The sequence below is a fragment of the Nothoprocta perdicaria genome, unplaced genomic scaffold (assembly GCF_003342845.1).
Source record: "Nothoprocta perdicaria isolate Ctin4 unplaced genomic scaffold, notPer1 scaffold_0, whole genome shotgun sequence".
Classification (NCBI taxonomy): domain Eukaryota; kingdom Metazoa; phylum Chordata; class Aves; order Tinamiformes; family Tinamidae; genus Nothoprocta; species Nothoprocta perdicaria.
Window position 1 is genome coordinate 18084687 of NW_020454092.1, and position 21757 is coordinate 18106443.

The following is a 21757-nucleotide window of genomic DNA, read 5'->3' on the forward strand; positions in this document are numbered from 1 at the left end:
CGGGCCGCCCCGCGGGGCTCCGGCAGCGGCTCTGCGGCGGGCGCCACGGCCCGGCCCCGCGCACAGGTGCCCGGCGCGGGCTCTCCCGGCCGGCCCGGATGGAACCGAGTCTAGGAGCCGGGTCTAGGAGCCAGGATCTCCCCCAGGCCGAGCCGAGAGGCGCAGCTCTGCAGTGGGGACGGGTCTGTGTCCCGGTGCCGCGGGGCACAGGTGCCACCTCAGGGCTAGCCTCAGAGCGGATTCACCCCCACTTTGCACAAGTGTAAAACAAGACACGGGGAAACCGTTTCTGTTCCCCTCAGAGCTAAGGGACAAGCCTGAGAGCCTTAGCACGAGGCAAAGCCAGGGCYAGGACACGAGGACACAACTTCTTTGGGCCACTGCTGTGATCCTCTCGCCTTCAGAATCGCCAGCAGCACCTGGCAGCGCTGCCAGAAATGACAGTAATTTAAAGCACACAGACACTGCAGTAACGGTCTAACCTCAGTGACGTGGGGAGAGGCAGTAAAACTTGCTGGGAAATACTGCCAGAGAAGGCAGCGTAACCAGGGAGATGTCCCAGCAAAGGAGGGACCGAGGTGGGTCTGAAACACACAGCCAGAGCCTGAGCACGTTTTGCAGCTGCTCTGGTTTCAGGGGCATCATACCAGTCCCAATGAGAATCTGAAGTGAAGCATTTTTCCTAGAAAACAAGCAACACCAGATACATTTTATAAGCTCCCAGAGGGGTTTGCTTTCATGGTTGAATCCCTTGATCACKACAACCTCCTTGGCGCACGTGAGCGGGGATGCAGCCCCAGCCACGCAAGCACACGCTGCACTGCCAGCAGTTTGGGTCCAGTCCTGCTGGGGCTGGCACCACTGCTCAGCTCATACTGCATAGCACCAGCATTTCTCCTACTGCTCCTTCCTCTTACGAAGCACCTGCAATCAGATCTTTACTTCAGCAGCATGTAGAGCTTGGGCAAGGACTTCCCAGCAAGGTAAATGTCTCCTTGACAGATAGCACAAGGAGAACTCAAAATACCTCCAGCTGCAGGTACGCAATTTCCTTCAACTCTAGCAAAGCTCCTAGACTTTCCTAGGACTCTAGGACCTAGTTTCGACTCTGTGAGGAAACTAGGTCCAAGGAACTGAAACCTTCTCTCACACCGTGATTTCCTCAGCTTTCGAGCAAGGCACATGGCAGGTCTGGACATCCTCTTTTGGACCTGCCTGTGCYCAACAGACACTTGACACCCAGAGCTCTTCCAAGCAACAACTTGGCTGCAGGCCTGGCTGGGACAGACAACCGCCTGTTGAAAGAGTTAAGCAGTTCTCTTTGCCTCCCTGCTGAATGAGAAGACATCACGTTTCAGCTCTGGAACAAAGGCCAAGCAAGTGCAATCGTTGCTGCTAAGACTGTTTTATGCACTGGGTCACCATGACTTTGCTGAACACMCGACTGGTGCAGTAAATACTGTTTTGCCCAACGTTGTCACTGCATCCGTGAGCTGGACRGCTGTCTCCCCTCCTTGTTCCTCATGTGAAAATCAGTCATTAACCTCTCTCCCCACTGACAGCAAAGTAGGGGTTTGGAGGGTAGTGAGGAGAATTCTCCTTATTTGCCTTGTTGTTTGACATTCCTAGATGATGAAGGCAGTGGTCACAGGACTGGCTCATCTCCCTGTTAACGAAGATCACTGGCAGCAGACCTGCTGGTTAAGGCAGGCTAAGGTTAAGGYAGATAGGACATTCTCAGCCCCTAAAGCAAGTCCATGGGAGTTGTTTCACTCTGAGTCAGTTATAGAAGATGAGATAACAAGAGATAACAATTTGGGATAAGTACCATCCAAGAGAACACAACTGTTTGCCTGAATATCCTTTCTCTAGGTCAAGTGGACAGGGCATAGATGGTAAATGACTACACACTTGCCCACCTGCCCATTAATTACTATTAAGTGCTTGAAGAAGGAAGAAAAGGATAGTAGCCTAAATGCTAACTCAGACTGGGGTGAAATCCTACCTCACAGGAGCCGTGCATGAGACCCAACTCAAAACTCGCATGGGGCAGTGAGGAGAACACCCATGTTTACACAGTTTTGGTACCTCATCACCTAAGATCAGGTCATTGGCTTGCTGTGGGTTTCCTCGGGGTGTRCAGGTGCTATTGCAGCATCTCTGCACTGCAGAGTGTGAATCCCTGCGATGACTGTTGCAAAAACAGAGTAATAGCTGCCTTGGGTTGAGCTGCTGCTGCCTGGGAGCTGAGTACACAGGATAACAACGAGAGATCATCTGTAAAAAGCAAGGGAAATAAGGAGGGGCAAGATATTAAGTGGAAAGGGCATGAATTAACCAAATCCAGTCTTTAAAGCGTGTTCCTTACCTTCACAGGACCAGACAGTTGTAACTGGCCTCAACAGTGCTTGTCACAAACTGGATCTTGGAGAAACTCTTTAAGAAGCTGAGAACTCCCTTTCCCTGAGTAGTTCTGAGGAAGCAGAGGAACGAGGCAGAACGGATACACGGAAGGTAAGTTGTGCAGAGCAAACAAGCAGAGTTGAAGCATTCGTCTCCAGTTCATGCACTGAACAAAAACAAACTTTTGCTTGATTTGTTTTCTTTTAAAGGGAAACAGCTAAAATTGTGAGGCCTTTGTGTAACTGCTTCAGTATAGACTGAGGTGGGAGGTGTTACCATAGGCACTCTGCTCATATAGAGCAAAACAACCTCTGTGGTGGGAAAAGTGAAAAAAGCTTCATCATAAATAACCTGGCCGCAAACGAGCTGTCGATTCACACACAGCAGTTTATTTACAACAGCATGCCAAGTCCCGACTTGTTTTTGTTTTAATTTACTGCAACACAGATAGTAAAAACGAAACAACAAAAACTCAGCCAGAGGTTTTGTCTCTGTAAACCCGCCTATTTCTTAGAGATTGCCCATATCCCTTAAAGGCAGCACAAAGCCCTCCTTTATAGTGGTTTTAAAATGACCTCCTAAATTAAGACAGCAGGGTCAAACTGACCACAYGTTATCTAGGGACGTACTCAGCTGTTCCCTCATAACTTAAGAGATTTGTTTATATTGCTTGTAGTTAGAAGTTCCTCAGATCAGTGTAACTTATCTTCTAAAAACAAGTCCCTCTTCAATAGCTAGCATATTTGGGGGAAATGTGACAGTAATGTTTAATCTACCTCTGTATAGAGGCTGCAGGAAATCACCATTATCTCTAAAAACTGCACATATTTCTCTCCTTCCTCGKTGCCCAGTTATTTGGCAGTTTATTCTAGAGGACTCCCAGGAGGAGCTCTATAGAAGGTCTCCACCAGCCTCTGCTCAGGAGGCTGCRTTTTACACCTGCAGTCGGCTCCTCAAACACTCCTCCATTGCTTATTTGTATGAGTCCATAAATAGAGTAATCTCTTACACTGTGCATACAGGACACAGGCAGTAAAATAAACATAAGCCCTAAAACAAACAAAAAAACAGGCCAGCACAAGTTGGGAGGAACATCCTGCATTTAAAATCCAATCCTCGGCGCACAGGACATGTCAGAACTAGAACTGCTGCTGCAACCTCACTTCACACCCAGTATAAATGAGTTGTAACACTCACTTTATTACATGGCCCCACAGTCATTTTGCCTGGGGATCCATATATCCAATGCACTGAAGATGGCAATTGCTCTATGAGCAGCTAGTCGCTCTTCTGCTTCCCCTTCATTGGCATAGTGTCTGGACCACACAGTGAACGTATTTAGTTCACCCCAGCCAAACCAGGAACAGAATACTGAATTATTCACTTTCTCCAGGGCATTTCCATAGTGTTTATCACTACAGAAGCCTAGTAATTTGCAGACAGAAGCCAGTTGCTTCCTTAAGTAGGTGCTGCTGAGGTGGGGGAGGTGGGGGTAGGCTAAGCCCCACTTAATAACAGAGGCTCGGGAGCTAAAAGCAATCGTTCAGCTTGGGTGCTAAACCTAGACCTAAGAAAGCCTGGGCCTTTATTTTTCCTTCCTCCTCTTGCWGCAGGTCATGTAGCACTTCCCATCACTGTATGTATTAGGGCACAGTTTGAGTTCCCTCAGCTAAATTCAACTCTTCATGTCCCAAATAGGGTGAGGAAAATGAGCCTTGCAAATAGCCATGGTGCATGAGGAGCATCCAGAAACCCAAGGATACTTGGGATGTGCCACTCCTGCCAGCAGCGTCCAGCTGCAGGGCTCGTCCTGCCCTTCCTGGGACGATCTGSTGGTGCTGATGCAGCCTCTCCCAGCCCTGCCTGCTGCGGGTACCTCCTTCAGTTAAACCTTCAGCATCAGAGAGGGCAGCAGCCCCTGCGCTCCCCGAATCCGCTTCGAGCAGTGACCTCTGCTGGCAAACCAGCAGGGAACCCAAGAGCTCACAGAGCTGCCTCTGCTCTTTAAAGCTTGCAGGGACACTCAGCTCCCATCCTCTCTTGCTCTGGAACTCGCTACCTTTGAGCGAATCAAGCCCAGAACAGGACCTTAGTGAGTGAGAGTCCAGAACGATCCTCACACGTAGCATAAAACAATCTTCAAGCTTGCAGAAGGCTGCAGAATCCAGCTCCCTGTTCTTTCAAAACTCACCTCAAGGCTCTCTCTGTACCTTGTCAGAAAAGATGCAGTTAAACACACCAGGCAGCCCCAGTACTAGMGCCCTAGGAGAGGTTTTCAAGTTCAGTCAGTTAACAGACAAAAGGCCAAGTCCGCTCTTCTTGGGGGAAAGAGAACCTCACTATCCAGACACTATGGAAACACACACACAGGCTGTGCAGCCCACTGCCTTTTTTTTTTTGTTGTTATTGTTTCTTTCCTGAAATATCCCCTCATTCTGGAAGTCAGGGTTACATTTTAAAGGAAAAAGAAAAAAGAAAAAAAAAATTCACCCCATCAACATCCATTAGAAGAATCAGCTAGTGTATCCAGAAGGCCACCCAGGGAACTGTTACCCCTTGAAATCATGTTTTTGATTTCACGGTAGGCTTCAGATGCACCACGTTCATCCAGCTCCTGTCTCACTAGTTCCACTGTCGTCCTGAGGTTTTTGCAAGGTAAGATCATCTTTAATTCATTTTTTGTCTTCTGAAATCAGAGTACAGTGGAGGTTTTGCTCTTTCTCTCCCAGCTGGTTTTCACAGACACAAGCACGCCGCACAGCTTGTTTATACTACGTGTCTGTCCAAAACCCATGTGCCAGATGCAAATCCACACCGCAGGTCTGCGGCTGCAGCGAGGGGAGGCCACGTTCTGATGTGGGAATGCCCCCCTAGGACACAAGCCCATTCCCCATATGCCCGCAGCAAATACACTGGCACAGGACTCATGATCAAGTATCAGGCTGCAGGAGAGYTGCACATGTGCACTTCTGAGGTGATTAGACCCAGACCACCCTTTTATTTGAACTTCATAGAAAGTTTGCGGTGGCAGCAGTGCCACCAGCATTCAGCCCCACAGTGAGGAACCAGCTCTGCAAGCTGCCACCTCTCCTCACCTGAGTGAGGATGATTTGCATTGACAAGTAGATTTGCAATGAGAGCATCACCCTTGCTGAGTAGAGGAATCTAGCACCAAGATTGCCCCCAACATAAGCGTCAGGTTCTGSGCAGAGCACTGGACTCTGCGTGCAGCCACCTGGGGCAGCTGCAGGAAGGGTTGCTGAGCACACAACTCTCTGACTGCAGAATTTGTCTGCATCCAAAAAAGTATCAGCAAATTCATCAGCAAGAGGCTGAGAGTCCCCTAGCTGCAGTGCATGTATGGCACGTATGACAGGGGTGCTCACTGACCTAGAGCCATGCACACATCTCAGGAGGCACGAGGACACTCATCTTGCAAAACCCCTGGAAAGGTAGAGGCCTTATGGACACACAGCTAAGTACACGCAGAATAAAGTCTATTCAGAGAAAAAAAAAGGTCACTTCATCTCAGAAGTGCACTCAAGCTCCAAGCAACAGCTGTCACAGACAATTCTCCAAAGGGGCAGGGTGCTCAGAGTCAGGGAACAAATCCTGCCCCGCTCCCCCAGCCACAACAGTGCCAGGACTGGGGCAGGATACCCTGTTTGCCTGCCCACAGCCTGACTTGGCACTTATGTCTCAGAAAAACAAAGCAGGAGAGATGTCTTTTATAAAAAAGAATGCTTGAGAACTAAAACCCTCCATTTCATTGCAAAACTTTAAGGGAAAAACAGATTGGAGTTCTCAACTGCCTACCTTCCTGTAGCCGCGCTGGAAATRATTTCAGATATTCTTGGTTAGAATTAACCTGCAGGGAGAGACAGGGAGTTCTCAGGGTTACCAGACTCGCAGTCGCTTGTGCAATCCAGCRGGCAACGTAGCAAGAGGGTGCAGCTTTGTTTAGAGAGGCTGATTAAACAGATTAGAAATATTACCAGGCTTGAGGGACCCTATTCAACTGAAGTTGTACTTTTTAATTTTTTTTAATTGAAATACTTTCTTTCCTCATTACTCAGAATGCAAAGATGAACTAGAGAATCTTTTGTACCTTGCAGAAGTTTCATAGAAATTATTGTCATGTTAAGGCAGAAGTATGGAAGAGGAGTTAAAATGCCAGTACACTTCCTTTGCTTGCCACAGAGGAGTATAATTTTGCTGAAAGCCAAATTACAATATTATCCCTACTTCTGTTTGAATCATGAAAATGAGTTACTGCATCTAGAGGGCACCCAACAAACACTTTAAATTTCTGTTCCCTTGTATTCATAGGAGATTGTAAAAGATGCACTTCTGGGTTTTAAGTAAAAGCGTAGCAGAAGGGGGACAGAGAAGGCTACAGCTTTTTAAAAATTGTAGCTTTTAGTGAAACCACAAAGCAATCAGCTTTTGAAAGCTCTTCTGTCATACACTGAGAAAGCCATGAATCACATGCACATACGCAGATGTGTGCAAATCCCCACTGCAACATGGGGACAGACCTCAAGCACTTTGGTGTCAAAAAGAAGTCTGCATTTTAAGCCTCCTGCTGACAGCCATAACACTGTTAATTACAACTCGCAGCTTACAGTTGTGGGAATATTGTGCAAAATGCCACGGCAATAAAAAAAACATTCTGCACCTGTTTAAATGCATGAAAAAGTGTATTTAAAACTTTCACCCAAAGTATTTTGGTTATACCTGAGGTACTAGCTAAAGCACCATTTTAACTCCAGGTGCACACTGCAAATGTGATCACGAGCAAATGAAATTATTTAATAAGCCCAACACGCAAGAGATTTGAACGTAATAGTCAAGTCTGTGGTAAAAGTTAAGCCTGGGGAAATTTTAAAAGACTTTGGGTTTAACCTTTAAACATAATAAAAGGCTGCCCGTTACCTTAGAGTGTTTGCTGTATGTTAACTCGATCTAAAGGGAATAGTATAGCTCAGTCTGGATATCAGAGCTAACATGTGCAGTACTTGAATTTCAAGCAAACTAAGTGCCTCAGTTCTGAGGCACAAAAGCAACAAGCAGTTTGTTTGTTTTTCCTCTCTTCTCTCCTCTCTCTTTTCCTAAAGCATCAAGGGCCACTATGAAATTATTACAAACCACATCAGCTGATCAAGTCATCACACCAGCATAACTGACACCACAGCCATCTTCAGATCTTAGGTACTCCAGAAAAACACAGATGAACAGCTCTAAGTAAAAATGGAAAGAAAACGATCCAGGCTGGCTTTCCCCTCATTACAATAAATTCAGTTCTAAGACTGTTTAACTTACTTTTATCTTGATAAAGTTACATGCAAGGTACAGAAGTTGTAATTCCACATTTCACATTACTCACGTGTTTTCTACTGTAGCTATGACAATAACTAGAGCAAGGTTACAAAATAGAGGTAGAGCACATTCTAAAACAATTTGGACGGGAAGATTCCAAGTGAAGAGCTTAGAGCACTTAAAAAGGTCACTTTTTCATCAAAATAACATACGTTATTACAAACCAGCATTTTCCTCATCTACCTTAACAGAAGGCTGCTGATCCAAACTTCTCAGAGTTCATTCACAAGATCATACTCGGAAGAGATTTCCTAAATACTATAATGCTTCCTGCAGGTTTCAGTGTAGATCAGAACTTAGTTTCAAAGGTCGCCTTACAGATAAAACCCAAGCAGACAGGATTCAAGAGCAGCTGCATAAAACACTGTCACTAGTTGTGTCTTCACAAAGCCCTCCCGAACCCAAATCTTACTCTGCAGATTCATTTTCATCTTACAGAAGAGTAGCATGTGTGATTTCCAGGGACATCTGCTTCCTGCTTTTAAAGGACATACTGCATGGAAAGGACATCTGCACGAAAAGTGTCATGAGCTGGATTTATGAAACACTTGGGCACACTAAGTATTTATGCAAATCTCTACTGACACCTTTAACAGGAAATGGTAGACGAAGAACAAAGTGAAAAAAAAAGAAGGTTTCAAGTGGGGAAGGGGAACTCCAATCATGGAAAATGTCAAGAGCAATCTTGCATACAACAAGAACTGACTTTATTTCTAAGCAATATTTAAAAAGGCAAAATGAATTAAAAAAATTTATTATAAAAAACTAATCCAAAAAACAGAAGAGTTTCTGTACAGTTCTGGGTTTTGTTGTGACTTGTGACTTCCACAAGCCTTTCCACACAGCCAAGATAGAAAGACCCATTAGTTCCATTTTCTTCTTACCAATAGTGCTGAACACAAGCTGTAGCTGTATCAAAATCTAAATTATTCTTTGTATTCCAAGAATTGCTGTAGTCTTTTCTTATGTTCTGTAGACACTTGTACTGCACTAAAAACAAACACAAAAGAATTTAGATTAAATGTAATATATAAACCAAAAAAAAAAGCCTCATGTCACAACCAGGCACACACAGAAACCAAGTTACATTGATGCTGAATTTTAGAAAACCCAGCTTCATGAAAATTCCAAGACCAAGAGAATTATTAAGAATTAATTTTAATCCTCATTTTCACTTCTCATCATTTCTCAGCATCTAAAATTGTGCAACAGCTTCTACTATTAAAAGACATTTGTCCCTAGAAATGCAGACTATTTAACACACTCAAGCAATTGTTTACCTTGTCAAAATGATTTTTCTCAAGTTACAAAATTCTTCATTAAAAAATAATCTACAAAGTATCTAGCACTGCAAACTGAATGGCAATTCAGCCCCAAAGAAAGAGTTGGGCAGACCCTTTCCATAGGTCCTATAGAAATATTTAAAGTAAGTTTAGCAAGAGAGCAATTACAARAAAGACCTTACTTCAAGTGTTCTCCAAAGACAGTAGTTATCCGGTACAGCGCTGTTTTCAGAGATGCTCTCAGTGCAAATCGTAAGGTTTTGTAGGATGTGTCCACCAAACTTCCCGAAATCCTGGGAGGTTTGCTAGAAACATGAGGCAGTTTGAAATGTCTGTCTACAACCTAATAGAGAAAAACATAAATGAGAGGTTTCTTCTGCTCATTTCAATTACTTCATAATAAAACATGTTTATGTCAAATAAAGCAAAAAAGAAACCACAAGTTCAGAAATTCCACCAAGGTATACACAAGGGTATTGCGGACAGAATTTAACCTTGTATGTTCTGGCCACCAACATGAAGAGAGAACCAAGTTCTGTGAAATAAGATTCTATGTTAACGAGTCTTAAATGCTAACCAGAACACACTGCAATAGAAGAACAAATTTAACCTTTTAGAAATATTTACTTTTATTTCCTGGTGCCTGTTCTTGAAATAGATGACTTGCACTGAAGAATTTTAATAACCTCAAAATTCTTTCCAAGAATCTCCATTAAGGCAGTATAAAATGATTCTATCAATAGGACATGAATAAGTCTTGGAAACAATGTTTATTTTAAATGCTCAAATTATTGATGTTTGAAAACGTGTAACACCATAGTAGTAGGAGAGAACCACTGCACCGATCCTGCACCTATCTGCTGGGATCTGCAGCGTCTCTAAGCGTTTCATGTTGCACACACAGAGCCAACTCAAGTCCTAACTAAGCAATTACAATACTATATTTTAAGCAATATGCCCTAAAAAAGGTTTTTAATGGAGCACTTAGTACCATTTATTTTTGGAATGAAACATTCCATTAAGAACCTTTTTCCCCTTCACAGAYAAAAGCAAGGAATTTATTCAGCTGTTTCATGATAAAAAAAAGGGGTAASTAGCTAATTACCACTACTTAATCTGTTAATTAGTTGATCTGTAGTTTAGGTTAACTAAAGATCAGAAACAATTCACAGTGGTGAGAACTTCAATCTTGCAATTGGTCAACAAATGCCAAAAAATAAAATCAACATGACTTCTCCTCCCTAAGCTTGTTTTTCAGTAAGGAAAAATAAATGTTTTTTACCTCCTGAAGAGTTAGTAAAGTGTTCAGAATAGCTGGCAGTGTAGTTTGGACAACTCCAAATTGGTCTTCAGTAAATGAGGCGGCTACCAAACGAGACAGACCTAGAATATAAAAAATAAAATACACGGTTGCTATAATTACTGAATTCTTCTACTTATTTCTTAACTTCCTAAGCTTTGTAAAATTGGACAGACCCTATTTTAACTTGAAGATTTCACTAGTGTGGTGGAATTCCTCAGGATTTACTGCAGCCACATGAGTTACCTCAGCTTTGGCTTGCTTCACAAGTAAATTAAGTCCCTGGTTTGAAACATGTACGATAGCTTGAGGTTGATAATATGTGAAATAAAAGCTAAAAGGCCTCCTCTTTCCAATTAAGTTCACTTCGTGAGCTTAAAACAAAAAACATAAAAACAAGAAGTCCAAATTCTGTAGTACAACCCCATATTATCACTGCTGTGGTAGTAACTTACTACTCAAGTGCTTTTGTGTTTTCTTTTTAAAATKCAAGAACCATTAAAATTATCTGCATGTTGACACCCATAATCTCTGACACCGTTGTATCATATAGCTGGTTCTCTTTATTTTGAAATCCCAAGCAAATTACCATTTTTTTTCTGAACTATTATTCGCAGGAAAAGGCTTTAGAACCTTCACTCAGAAAAAAAAGTTTTGTAAAAGATCATAAATTTCTTACTGAAAACGCTATAAAAGTGATACATGGACTCATGTGATAAGCCAAAGGAAACAAATAAATACAAGAATCTTCAAATCAAGTAGCCTAATCTCTATTGTACACAAATTAAAAAGATTTTGCATAGAATCTCAAGGCAATCAAATGACTTTGATCTTTATTCGTGTATCTGAGCTACAGTCATATCTTTGCATCAAAGCAGATTCAGGGCACCAAGTCTGTAACCGAATTCTTTTAGTTACTGTAGTCCAAGAAGTAAAAGCAGAACACACAAGAACAGAAACTTCTCACCTTCTAACGCCCAGATGTGCATTTGGGCATCGGAGAAAACAGCTTGGATAGAGGCTTCTGGATGCTGAGAAGAAACCAAAGAACTTGGAATGCACTCAGGTTTAAACAGCACCAGAATTACAGGTTTSAAAGCAACACACATAAAACAAGATCACATCTCTCCCCTTAGAAAAGGCCAGCAAGGATGGTAGATCTTGAAAAATACACAGAAAGTTCTAGTCTTTCAAGAAACAAAAATTCCCTCTGAACAGGAATGGACTGCAAAGCTATAACTGGGATTTCCCAAATTGAGTGTGTATCGTTTAGCTAATTACTCTCTAAGGACTACACAGACTAGGTAATTTCCCCAGGCTGGTTTCATCATCTTGCTGCTTTACTCAACATCCAGTCTACAATTGAYTGGAAAACACGGCTACACATCTAAGTACAAATCATTCTTACATGCACAGAAAAGACCTATATGTAAAAACATGATCCTCACTTGCAGAAAACATTTAAATCTACCAAAAAAACAAAAACAACAACAACAAATAAAACACTACGGTAGGAGGGAAAATTTCTGTTAACTGAGCTAGCACTCTATTGTAAGAGAACTACTCCGTTTTTTTTCTCTGTGTAAATATTAAGCAAGTTTAAGAGTTCAAGTTCACCTGAAAGGTAATAGTAACATTAGTATAAATATCTCATAAGGAGAAATTCCCAATATCCTGTCTGCTACTACACCCATGGAGGAAAACCACAAAGAATTCCTCTCAGTAGATGACAAAAACTGATTTCTAATTGTACTTAAAAGTCCACTTCATCTAATAAACAGCATAGGAAGACAATTGAATTGAAGTTCTTAGCTATGTTTTTCTAGGAYATGATCCTAGAATCACTTCTTAATGAATCTATGGGATACTACTGCTGCTCACTGAAACTCACACTAAGTATAAAGTTTTGGAGTCTGAGGGAAATGCTGTAAAACCTTAGAATAAGGCAGAGGTTTCAGAACTGTTACTACTACATATAAAAAGGTATACAATGTCACAGCAGAAACCAYATAGGCTCACGCAGTCATGGGCCACATACAGCCACAAAGCCTAAGACCAGAATTACCTTGCTGAAGAAATACATTATCAGTACTCGTTTTGATAAGAAGTTTTTTATCTGGAAAGAAGCAAAACAGACAATTAAAAATGTTGCCTTTATTTAACTTAGAGTATATGCATAATTGCCTCTCCTCAACTCTAACATCATATCACAAGAAGCAGATCAAGAAACCGGAGAAAGAGTGTGCGTCTGGTGGGTKGTTCCTAAGTTACGCAAGCTAATTGGAGAAGGAAGTATTAATTCAACAGAATCAAAGTTCTTTCAAGAAGAAAGAACACCTAAGCTGCACTGGCTCTAACCCATCCGCACTGCGACTTTTACTCTACCTGTTCTTGCTTGTTCTGGAGCCAGGTGTAAATAAAGCTGGGCTGTGCTGCCTCACTGCCAGCTCTCACCGAGAGCACCGGGACGGATTCTTGGCGAGAACCATTCATTTGCAGATCTACAAGAGAAATAAAACACCTCCAGAAACTGGTTGTGGTCACTCTATTAACACATCTACCATGCTAATGAYTACATGGCTAAAGCATGGCTAAGCACAGCTGCAAAAATCTCTACCTGAATTTGATGTCCACAACTTTGGTCCTCTTCTCATAACGTGAGGACTTTGGACTGATCCATGCCAAGGAGAGTTTAAATCCAGAATTCCCACCTTGGAATTTAAAACAGGTGAACTGAAAGGTGTACCAACATCAGAGCCAGGTGACGTCTTTAAAGGCAACAGGGATGATTTAACCAGGGAAGGCATCGGGGCCCTGGGAATGACATTAGACTTCTGCAACTGGAAGGACACGTCTTCTGTTGCAATGGTTCCTAACGACAAAGGACACAGAGACAAATTTATTATTTTATTGCTATTTCAGCAACTTCTGCATTCTCAGAGTTTTTAGAAATCATTTCCACTGTGGTCTTTACAACACTTGTCTCTAAATTTCATGCTCATGTTCTAAAGCCAGTAAAAGATAAGAAGGATATCTGTAGATTATTTTAAATAACTGGCACGAATACGCTCTCATATATATACACTTATATAAAATATGCTTCTAGGAATAGCATTAGAAAGCAAACTACCTGCAGAGTCCCTCCATAGGAAATGACACTCTCCTACTTGTTAGCAAAAGCCTCAGGTGATTCACAAAATCCAAGAGAACACAGGGAGCAAAGCAMAAGGAGCAATTCACTTTCCAGCAGTCCCCTTGTCCCGAGGCAGGAGCTCACTTGTGTCCTAGGCAGTGGCTGCTAAGGGGTTCAGTGCTTGGCAGCCCTTGAACCAGTCCAGCTCTGCCGCCCGTCAGGAGGCACAAGTCCGGCAGGAGAAACTCCTGAACTGCTTGGAGGCTGCACATGGCTTGAGAGCCAGCCTGGCTTTCCTGATTCTACAGCAATACGGGGTGAATCACACAAATAAAACAAGCAAAAACCAAATTTAACGGTTTAAACTAATCATAAGAGCAGCTATGCAAATTACAAAATGTCTCCTGGCAAGATTTCAGCTCTCCCTGCATCAGATTCTACTACTTACTAAAAATATAATTACTAGACTTTCTAATTCATGCAAATGTGAAAAAAAATACTGTACTGAACAAAACATCACGCACAGTAAACAAACTGAAAAACACTCTTTCCAAGTTTATTGCTTCCTATTTTAGTGTTTGTACAACAAGAGCATTTAAAAAGAAGCAATGGTTGTGGGGAGTAGCACTTTTAAAACTATATACATTTAGTTAAAGGAAAACCTGCAATCCATTTCTCCATGCAACTTAACTGCGACTAATGCACCTATAAAATCTAGTGGTATTTTCAAGCTTTACCTGGAGTCTGTGGAGCTRTTTTCAGTTCTCCTGGCTGCTTTGCTCTCCCATTTGCTGCTGCAGCCTCCTGCTGCAGGATCAGCCTCTGGGTCAGATCACTCAGAAGACTTAAACACTCCCGTGATATTGCAGTCCAGTTGTGCGGGTGCCCACCTAGCAGTATACACACAAACGACATGAAATGCAGTAGGAAATACATGTTTAACCAAGATCCATTGGTTTCTGATAACCATTTCTGATCTTCTCAGAGACTTCTTTAATGATTAGATGTGGAACTTGCACATGTGCATTGTTGTGGCTATTCGGACAGTGTTTCCAGCATAAACTTGAAAAGTTATAGTCCCTTTCCATTATTAAAATACCATAGTGCATTTCTACTGTAACTGTTTAGTTAAATACTCTGAGAAAGATAAAAACATGGACAAGGTCTATTTTCCAGGGACTCAGACTTCAGTGAAACCCACTAAACAAGCAGGAAAAATAGGCAGTTCAGTCCAGACTTGAAGTCTACCAAATAACCACAACGAGCAGAAATTATATCAGTTGTGATTGTAAACAACTTGGAAGTAGCAAGAACACTGAAATACATGATGAAGTGCAACAAAAGTTTCCTCAAGGCCTCTAGGCAGTTTCAACCAACTTTATCTGTCATATCTTTGAATATGGCAAGAGACTGTATACTAACTGAAATCATACCATTGTTTGCTTATGTCACCACTGCTGCTCCAGTGACATAAATTAATCCTTTATTTCATATCTCGGCCACATCTGAACATGAGGCTTTAATGCACATCTGCYAGATCATTCTGTTTGGACTATTTGACTTGTGATGTTCAAGAGCCACGTACTGGAGACCTCCTCGAGATCTCCTCTTCCTCAGGGCTGTCATGCAAGTGAATCAACGGGCACCACTTTCCTTAGTGGATTAAGCAATATCAATACAGATAATTAAATATCCTTTTGGAAAAAAAAACATCGAAAGAGTACTTTCATTTATAAGGTCTCCTGGCTAACACAGCATGTCTCATGATTATAACTTATAAAAATATTTGATGAACACTTTTGAAAAAGGGAATCAATACGGAACAGTTTATAATTACCTGGCTGACTAAGACTAAAGACTTCCTGGCGGCGAATGGGAGAGTACTGGGAAAGTAACATCAAGTCTTGCAAGGCTAAAAACTACAAAGAAAGGAAAAGTTTTAGTTCATTCAAAGATCCAACGGTTCTTCATCAAAATGAGCTATCTTTACAAATGCAGTCCTGAAAGAATGAGTTCATACAGAAACCACAGTGCCATGCCAGAGAAAAGAAAGGAAGCGAAGGATTGCACATATCTCTAGAATCACTTTGGGTGGGGTGCTCAGCTAAGAGTTTCACAGAAAACTTTACTGGCATTTCAGTGTTCAAAAAAAAAAAAAAAAAAAAAAAAGGTAGTAACTCTTTATGCAAGCCAGGGCTCAAGTGCATAGTCTGTCCTACAGTATTAAATGTGCCTTTCGCTTAAGGAGAACAACAGCTTGTCTTGCTTGAAGGAGTGAATAAGGCAATCCCAAAACAACCACATTTCCCCACACCTTGCAACTACAAGACAACTCTGAGATTAAAAAAAAAAAAAAAATAGGCTTTCTGCATCTTTAGCTGTGCTAGAGAAAGTCCTTAGTCTTCCCCAACCACACTTTGGTAATGCAGCAAGCCTTAAAAGGGTATTTAACTTGTAGCTTATTGCATTTCTGATCTTCTCAGAGACTTCTTTAATGATTAGATGTGGAACTTGCACATGTGCAACAGAATATTCTCATCTTTCTTTATGCAATACTCCTTGCTGTAGGAGTTCTCACATTTTTAATTATTRTATCAATAAATCCTGCTAAAATTTACCATAGTCAGGACCAAAATTACTCTCCTTTACTTACAGATTTTAAATAGCTTTTCTAGTATTGTATTTAAGGAGAGGCAGAAAGGATAATAATTTCATATRGAAATAGCTAACCTCAAGGAAGTTAACGTGTGTAAAAAAAACATGTAGCGAAGAGTTGAGTATACAAAGATTTGACAAATTAACAGTTCAGAGACCCAAAATTTTAAAAAAAATCTCACTAATTAATCTCACTAATAATTTTGTTTTAGTGTTAGAACACTAGAATACTTCACTTGCAGACAAATGCCTTTTGCTTCTAACTAAATGAGTCTCTTCACCTTCAGAGTAGCAGAGCTCAGAAAGCACCAGCAGATGTCAGTACCAAACAAGTTTTCACCCTTAAGAGCTACTCCTTTGTTGACTGATTTGACGAGCTTTTTAGAAGAACACCCACCCTAAAGTAGCTGTTGAACAGAAGATTTGATTACAGGCTTTAGAAARGACAGGTCAGTACACATGCAGCTGGGATCATGCTGGTGATGCCATTACCTTTATAATGAGGGGAGGGTTGCTGTTTAAAATTTTAGGTAGACACTGGTCCGTCTCCTCAGCAAAAGTTGGCTGGACAGGAAAATGATGCGTCTAAATAGAAACCATCAGAAGCGGTGTTACACAGAGCAAAACCTCAGAAAAAATAATGAAAGACCAAACCCAAGATCMCAGAATCACAGAATATTGTTGAAGATGATATCTGTCAGATGAATGATTAACAACTGCAAAAACATGTGCCTAGATATCTCATCTTACAATATTCTAGCCTGTAATTCCTAGCCTGTAACAACTTCTGTGCTCTGTATTYTGGTAAGAGTATACCTGGATTAGTCAAAAAGTCAGAGCCTTCTCTAATTCTTTGTATGCAAGATTTCATCTTCTTAAGTCACGGTCTCAGCTTTATTCTAAAGCAAGAATATATTTAAATGGGCTTTGTGCTGACTCCAAGTTACACAAAGTTCTCTGTTAGGGTGGCCCCAGGAGCATCTGCCTGGGCTCAGTATCAGTCATAAGACCAGGAAAAGAGGGACATGGAAACAGAGATAAAGGAGCAGGAAACAGAGGTAAAGGAGTAGGAAGAAAAGGTGGGAATAAGGCATTGCTGCAAACATGTTAATTTTGACAGCAGCACAAGCTTGCTTGATTTAGGGAGAAACAAAAGCAAAGTCATTTATTCCTTAGGACTCTCTTAACCACTCAGATACTGCTCTTACAAAATCAAGGAATTTATAATTAAGCTAATTTCCAGTAAAACCACACTTGAAAAGAAAATGTTCTCTCTGCAACACTGCTGACAGGCCTTTAGCATTGTCATCAAGTACTGACCTCTGTAGCATAAATTCTGAAGAGTAACCATGCAATGTACCAGGTCATCAGAAGAAATACACCYGATAACCAGGCATGGTAGAGCAAGGAGAGATCCAATAAGCCACTCAGAGAATCAAGAGGATGCAATTTACTGCAGATAAAGCAAGACAATGTGTTTTTATTATGGGCGATGCCGACAGTAAGCTGTTAGGACAGTAACAATTTAAAGAATAGAGATGTGTTTTTCTTATCTGATTTCTTTGGAAAAATACTTTAAAACATTACAAAAATGCCATAGAATGCCATAGATCCTATGACACACCCAAAATAAGTCACTAAACCAGAATAAGTCACTAAATCTTCTTTAGCAGAGAAAGCTGCTAGCGACCGTCCTGCAAGTTTTCAGCACAATATACTGCCCACCTGTCTATATGAAGATCCATTGTGGTGCTTATCCACGCCCTTGGGATATAACCTAGGGGCCCAAACAGAAACACTGTAAACAAGTATGACAGAGCCAACACAAACATCTTGGGCCAGAAAGAAGTCAGAAGTAGAATAAACATATAGACACAAGGACTGGCTTTTCACATGCGTGTAACAGAGAACAATTCATCCTTTTGTTTTCTTTAGAGACTCAAACAAAAGAATGAAGGAAGACTTCAGGCCAGCAACTATACTGTAAAAGATGTTGATCCTATTCCAAATTTTGTTTCATTTTATAACACATTCGAGCTATTTGTATTTATTCAYTGACAAAGTTTAATGGTAATTTTTTTTTCAGCACAACTTAGGCACCAGCAAAGGTTTTGTGGGTTTTTTTTTAAAAAAAAAAAAAAAARAAAAAAAAACAGATTAATGGAAAGTTAAGTGTGATGTGTTCTATATTGCTTATCACATAAAGTAAATAAAATGGAACTAATTTTAGCATATTTTAACATATATAGARTTACAATAATACAGAGAATATTTAAAGGAAAAAAAATACAATCACAGACTAAAATAAAGCTTTTGAACTACACTATGCTCTCACATTCAAGCTCTGTGCTTTTTATCACTATCTGAGAGAAGTGTTAGCTCTGCTTACTTTTTAAACAAGCCTGTATGTTTTGAGCAAGTTATTGGAAAAATGAGAAATAGTATAAACGTGCTCAAATGTCAGTAACAGTAGCACAGTAACAGTGTCAGTAGAAGTAATAGTGRCATTAGGAATCCTTACCAAAAAAGTAGTACGTGACAGAGAAGTTCCTAATCAAATAGAGCGATTCCACACAACTGTGTTTAATAAGAAGAGGCAAAGATCGTCTGAAACGTAAGTACTTGTATTGCTAGAAACAAGCAAATAAAATAGTTTAACATTCTGTATTCAGAATATATAATTGYAAATGATAAGAAAGGATAAAGCAGTTTAGATTAATTTAAAAGATTAATTTAAGGTAATTCCAGGTGTTAAAAATAGTACTTATTCTTCCAGCCTATTTCTTTCATGTTATAACCATCCCTAGTTTTCATCCTTCTTCCTTTTATCAGCATGGTCAGGGACAACTGACTTATGGTTTGTTTCCCAGTTTATAAAAATGTTATCTAATGCAAAAGAAACAGAAACCAAGAGGGGAGCATTTAATCCACTGGATTTTGTTTAGACTCAGATGTTWGATTAAAATATACATAAAATTTAAACAAGTGTGAGCTGATCCTAATCCTTCTAAAAGCAGCGCGCGGCTGAATAACCCTGCCGTCCTCAATTTCGGGGCTTATTTGAAGGGGCATGATAGGAAGAGGAAGATGAAAACTACTGGCATTTGAAGCTAACTACATGTACACTTCATCAATTAGCGAAAGCTCGTCAACGGAGAGTTGCTACTGCCATATTCTAAAACATAAATAATAAAGGAGTTTTTGTTCACTGTTTAGGCAATTTATTTTTTGAAGGTTTTAAAATTTCATACCTGTATAATTGGAAATGGCAAATAATTCATATTGTTGATAAGGTACAAGAGACTGTAACTGTATCCCATGAAAGCTCCAGATAGCAGGAAAAAGAGGTGGTATTCATTCAGACATATCTGAGGAACAGCATCATCTCGGCTAAAATAAAAGGAAAACACAGTTATTCTAGCCTTGTTTAATCACAAATTTGTTTTTACTATCCTAAGTAGTATCTATGATAGGGTTTTTGTTTTGTTTTTTTTCACCCAAAAAGTGTGAATCTCTGCATCTATTTTGTAATTCATGCATGAGGGTGTCTCCAGGATTTTTCAAATATGCCATGTTGACCGTAAGTCCAAGATCTAGTTCAAGGACAACTAAACTTTCATCATTCAGCTTTCATCAACAATCACAGCAATTCAGTTTTTCTGAGTTTCTGACCCAGTACTTCTATAATGCATTGTGAAATCTATAAAAATTAGGGTATTTCCTATCCTTTAGCAAAGGATATTAACTCATTTTTCTTAGCAATCAAATCTGATTCTTCAAAGAAGTATTTTACAATAAAAGATCTTTGCATAATTCTCTTTTAATGCCCACAAGTAATTACCTGTCTGAAGATGTGCAGGGCACAGCAAGGAACTGGAACTTCCCTTTTGTCATAACTGCAGCACACCAAGCAACCAGCATTCCCATTACGGCATGAACAACTGAATGCATAACTTGCTGGGGGTGAATAATTTTTCCTATCAGTGCTAATCGAGAGCATGGTATTGATGGCACAACTGCAAATAAAAGCTCAAAGTGAATTTCCATTTGCTGCACCTGAGATGCTTCATTTTACAGAGCTGACATTGGTACCAAAGGAGCTTTTACAGGTGAAGGGAGTCTGTAGATGATAAAGAAAMCAATAAAGCAACTCAGCTAAAGATTCTCAAGACACTCTTGAGGAATCTGGCACTTTCTCTCCTTTCAAAATCGCTATCTTCCAACACAAACAAATGCACTAGAGTCACAGTCCCCTCTTTGTATTTACTCATTGCTGCTGTGACAAAAGGTTCACCTTTGCTTAAAAAAAAGTAAATTAAAAACATATAAAAAAATAAATCTTTGAAGCTTTGATAAATTTATTTTTAATTAATATAAACAATGCAGAATGTTAGGTACATCAGACATAAATCTGAACAGTCACCCTGTTTAATTCAGGTAGCAGAGCCACACTCCAGTGATTYACATATCCCACCTGCATAAAATTCAACGTTGAAAATACTTATTACTAGTATCACCACAGACATCAAAAGGATACAAAAGATGACGTAGGAAGTATATAAATCATTGAAWGAATCTAAAAATAAAGAGAAAACAATATCACAAGATTATAAGAACATTACACAGATACCAAATATGGGAGAACAACATTTAAGGAGTCAGCAATAAACCACTAATGGAAAGTAATGTTCRAAGAACTCTTAATTAATCCACCCCAGATCAGCCCAGCTGCACAATACTACTGGTTGAAAGCAGATTTACATTTCACAGAAAATACTCTATAACTGAGTTGATCATAAGGGAACGAGAACAATTCTGTAGCTCAAATTGAAAGTTATTTCTCTTTTTGTTTTTAAAACAATAGCTGAACTAACACAGTTTCCTGACATTTGATAAAAGCTTCAGCCAAACACACTGAAAAGATAAGGAACCTTTTACAGAACGAATTGTTTTGGTTTGGCTGTTTGGTTGTCTTTCTGTGTTTCAAACTTTCAGTGGGAAAAAGAAATCAATTCTCTCTGCCCTGGGCAGCTAAACAATTCCAGCTATCAAGTTTCTATTAAAACACCTGTTTTCTGTGCTATATGCAACAACACTGAAGAGAAAGCTTGGGCTACTTCTGCAGTTTCATTTATGATCCATGCACGGAAGCTAGAGGAGCCTTTGGCACTTCATGAAAACAGCAGCTAMCCAGGGTGAAAAGGGGGGAAGCGTTTCCAAACATTGAGCTAAGTCACGCAGCCAGATTTTTCTCTGAAGAATCTATCTACACCAGCTTGCAAGAGTAACGTCTACTTATGGAAAGTCAGGGTTTTATAGTTACAGGCAACCCAGAAACGTCCATGGCAAAGGCTGGCTGAAAACGCACACGGGTCCCTAACGGGGGCGCTCCCAAGCAGCGAGCGGGAAGGGCCCGGCTGGGAGCGGGCGGCTCCCGCGGCCCCGAGCGGCGGCGCCTACCGGAGATCCATCGCAGCGGGTGGAAGGGCTGCACGGCGCTGAGCGCCACGAAGGCGGCGGTGCACAAGGGCAGCAGCAGCACGGACCAGGCGGCGGCGGCCGCCGCCCTCCAGCCCAGCACCTGCGGGAGCGGAGCGTGAGAGC

The 21757-nt window shown here is 40.9% G+C and overlaps 2 protein-coding genes across 2 annotated transcripts in view; both read right to left on the reverse strand.

Moving 5' to 3' along the window:
• The window catches only part of GLIS1 (GLIS family zinc finger 1), a 168478-nt gene extending 166455 nt beyond the window's left edge, over positions 1-2023 (reverse strand). The window contains exon 1 of the mRNA XM_026054095.1: positions 2006-2023. Coding sequence (XP_025909880.1) covers positions 2006-2023 — 18 coding nt within the window. The remainder of the gene's footprint in view (positions 1-2005) is intronic.
• Positions 2024-7757: 5734 nt separating this feature from the next.
• On the reverse strand, positions 7758-21527 carry NDC1 (NDC1 transmembrane nucleoporin). Its single transcript, XM_026034456.1, has 16 exons — positions 20628-21527; positions 19995-20169; positions 19405-19543; positions 18675-18783; positions 17879-17930; positions 17474-17606; positions 16646-16738; positions 15336-15417; positions 14236-14388; positions 12983-13237; positions 12751-12866; positions 12431-12481; positions 11333-11396; positions 10348-10448; positions 9248-9408; positions 7758-8772 (listed from the first exon to the last, which is right to left on the reverse strand). Exons 1-16 carry the CDS (start codon positions 20677-20679, stop codon positions 8709-8711), a joined length of 1800 nt encoding a protein of 599 aa, XP_025890241.1. The 5' UTR covers positions 20680-21527; the 3' UTR covers positions 7758-8708.
• Between the last annotated feature and the right edge of the window lie 230 nt (positions 21528-21757).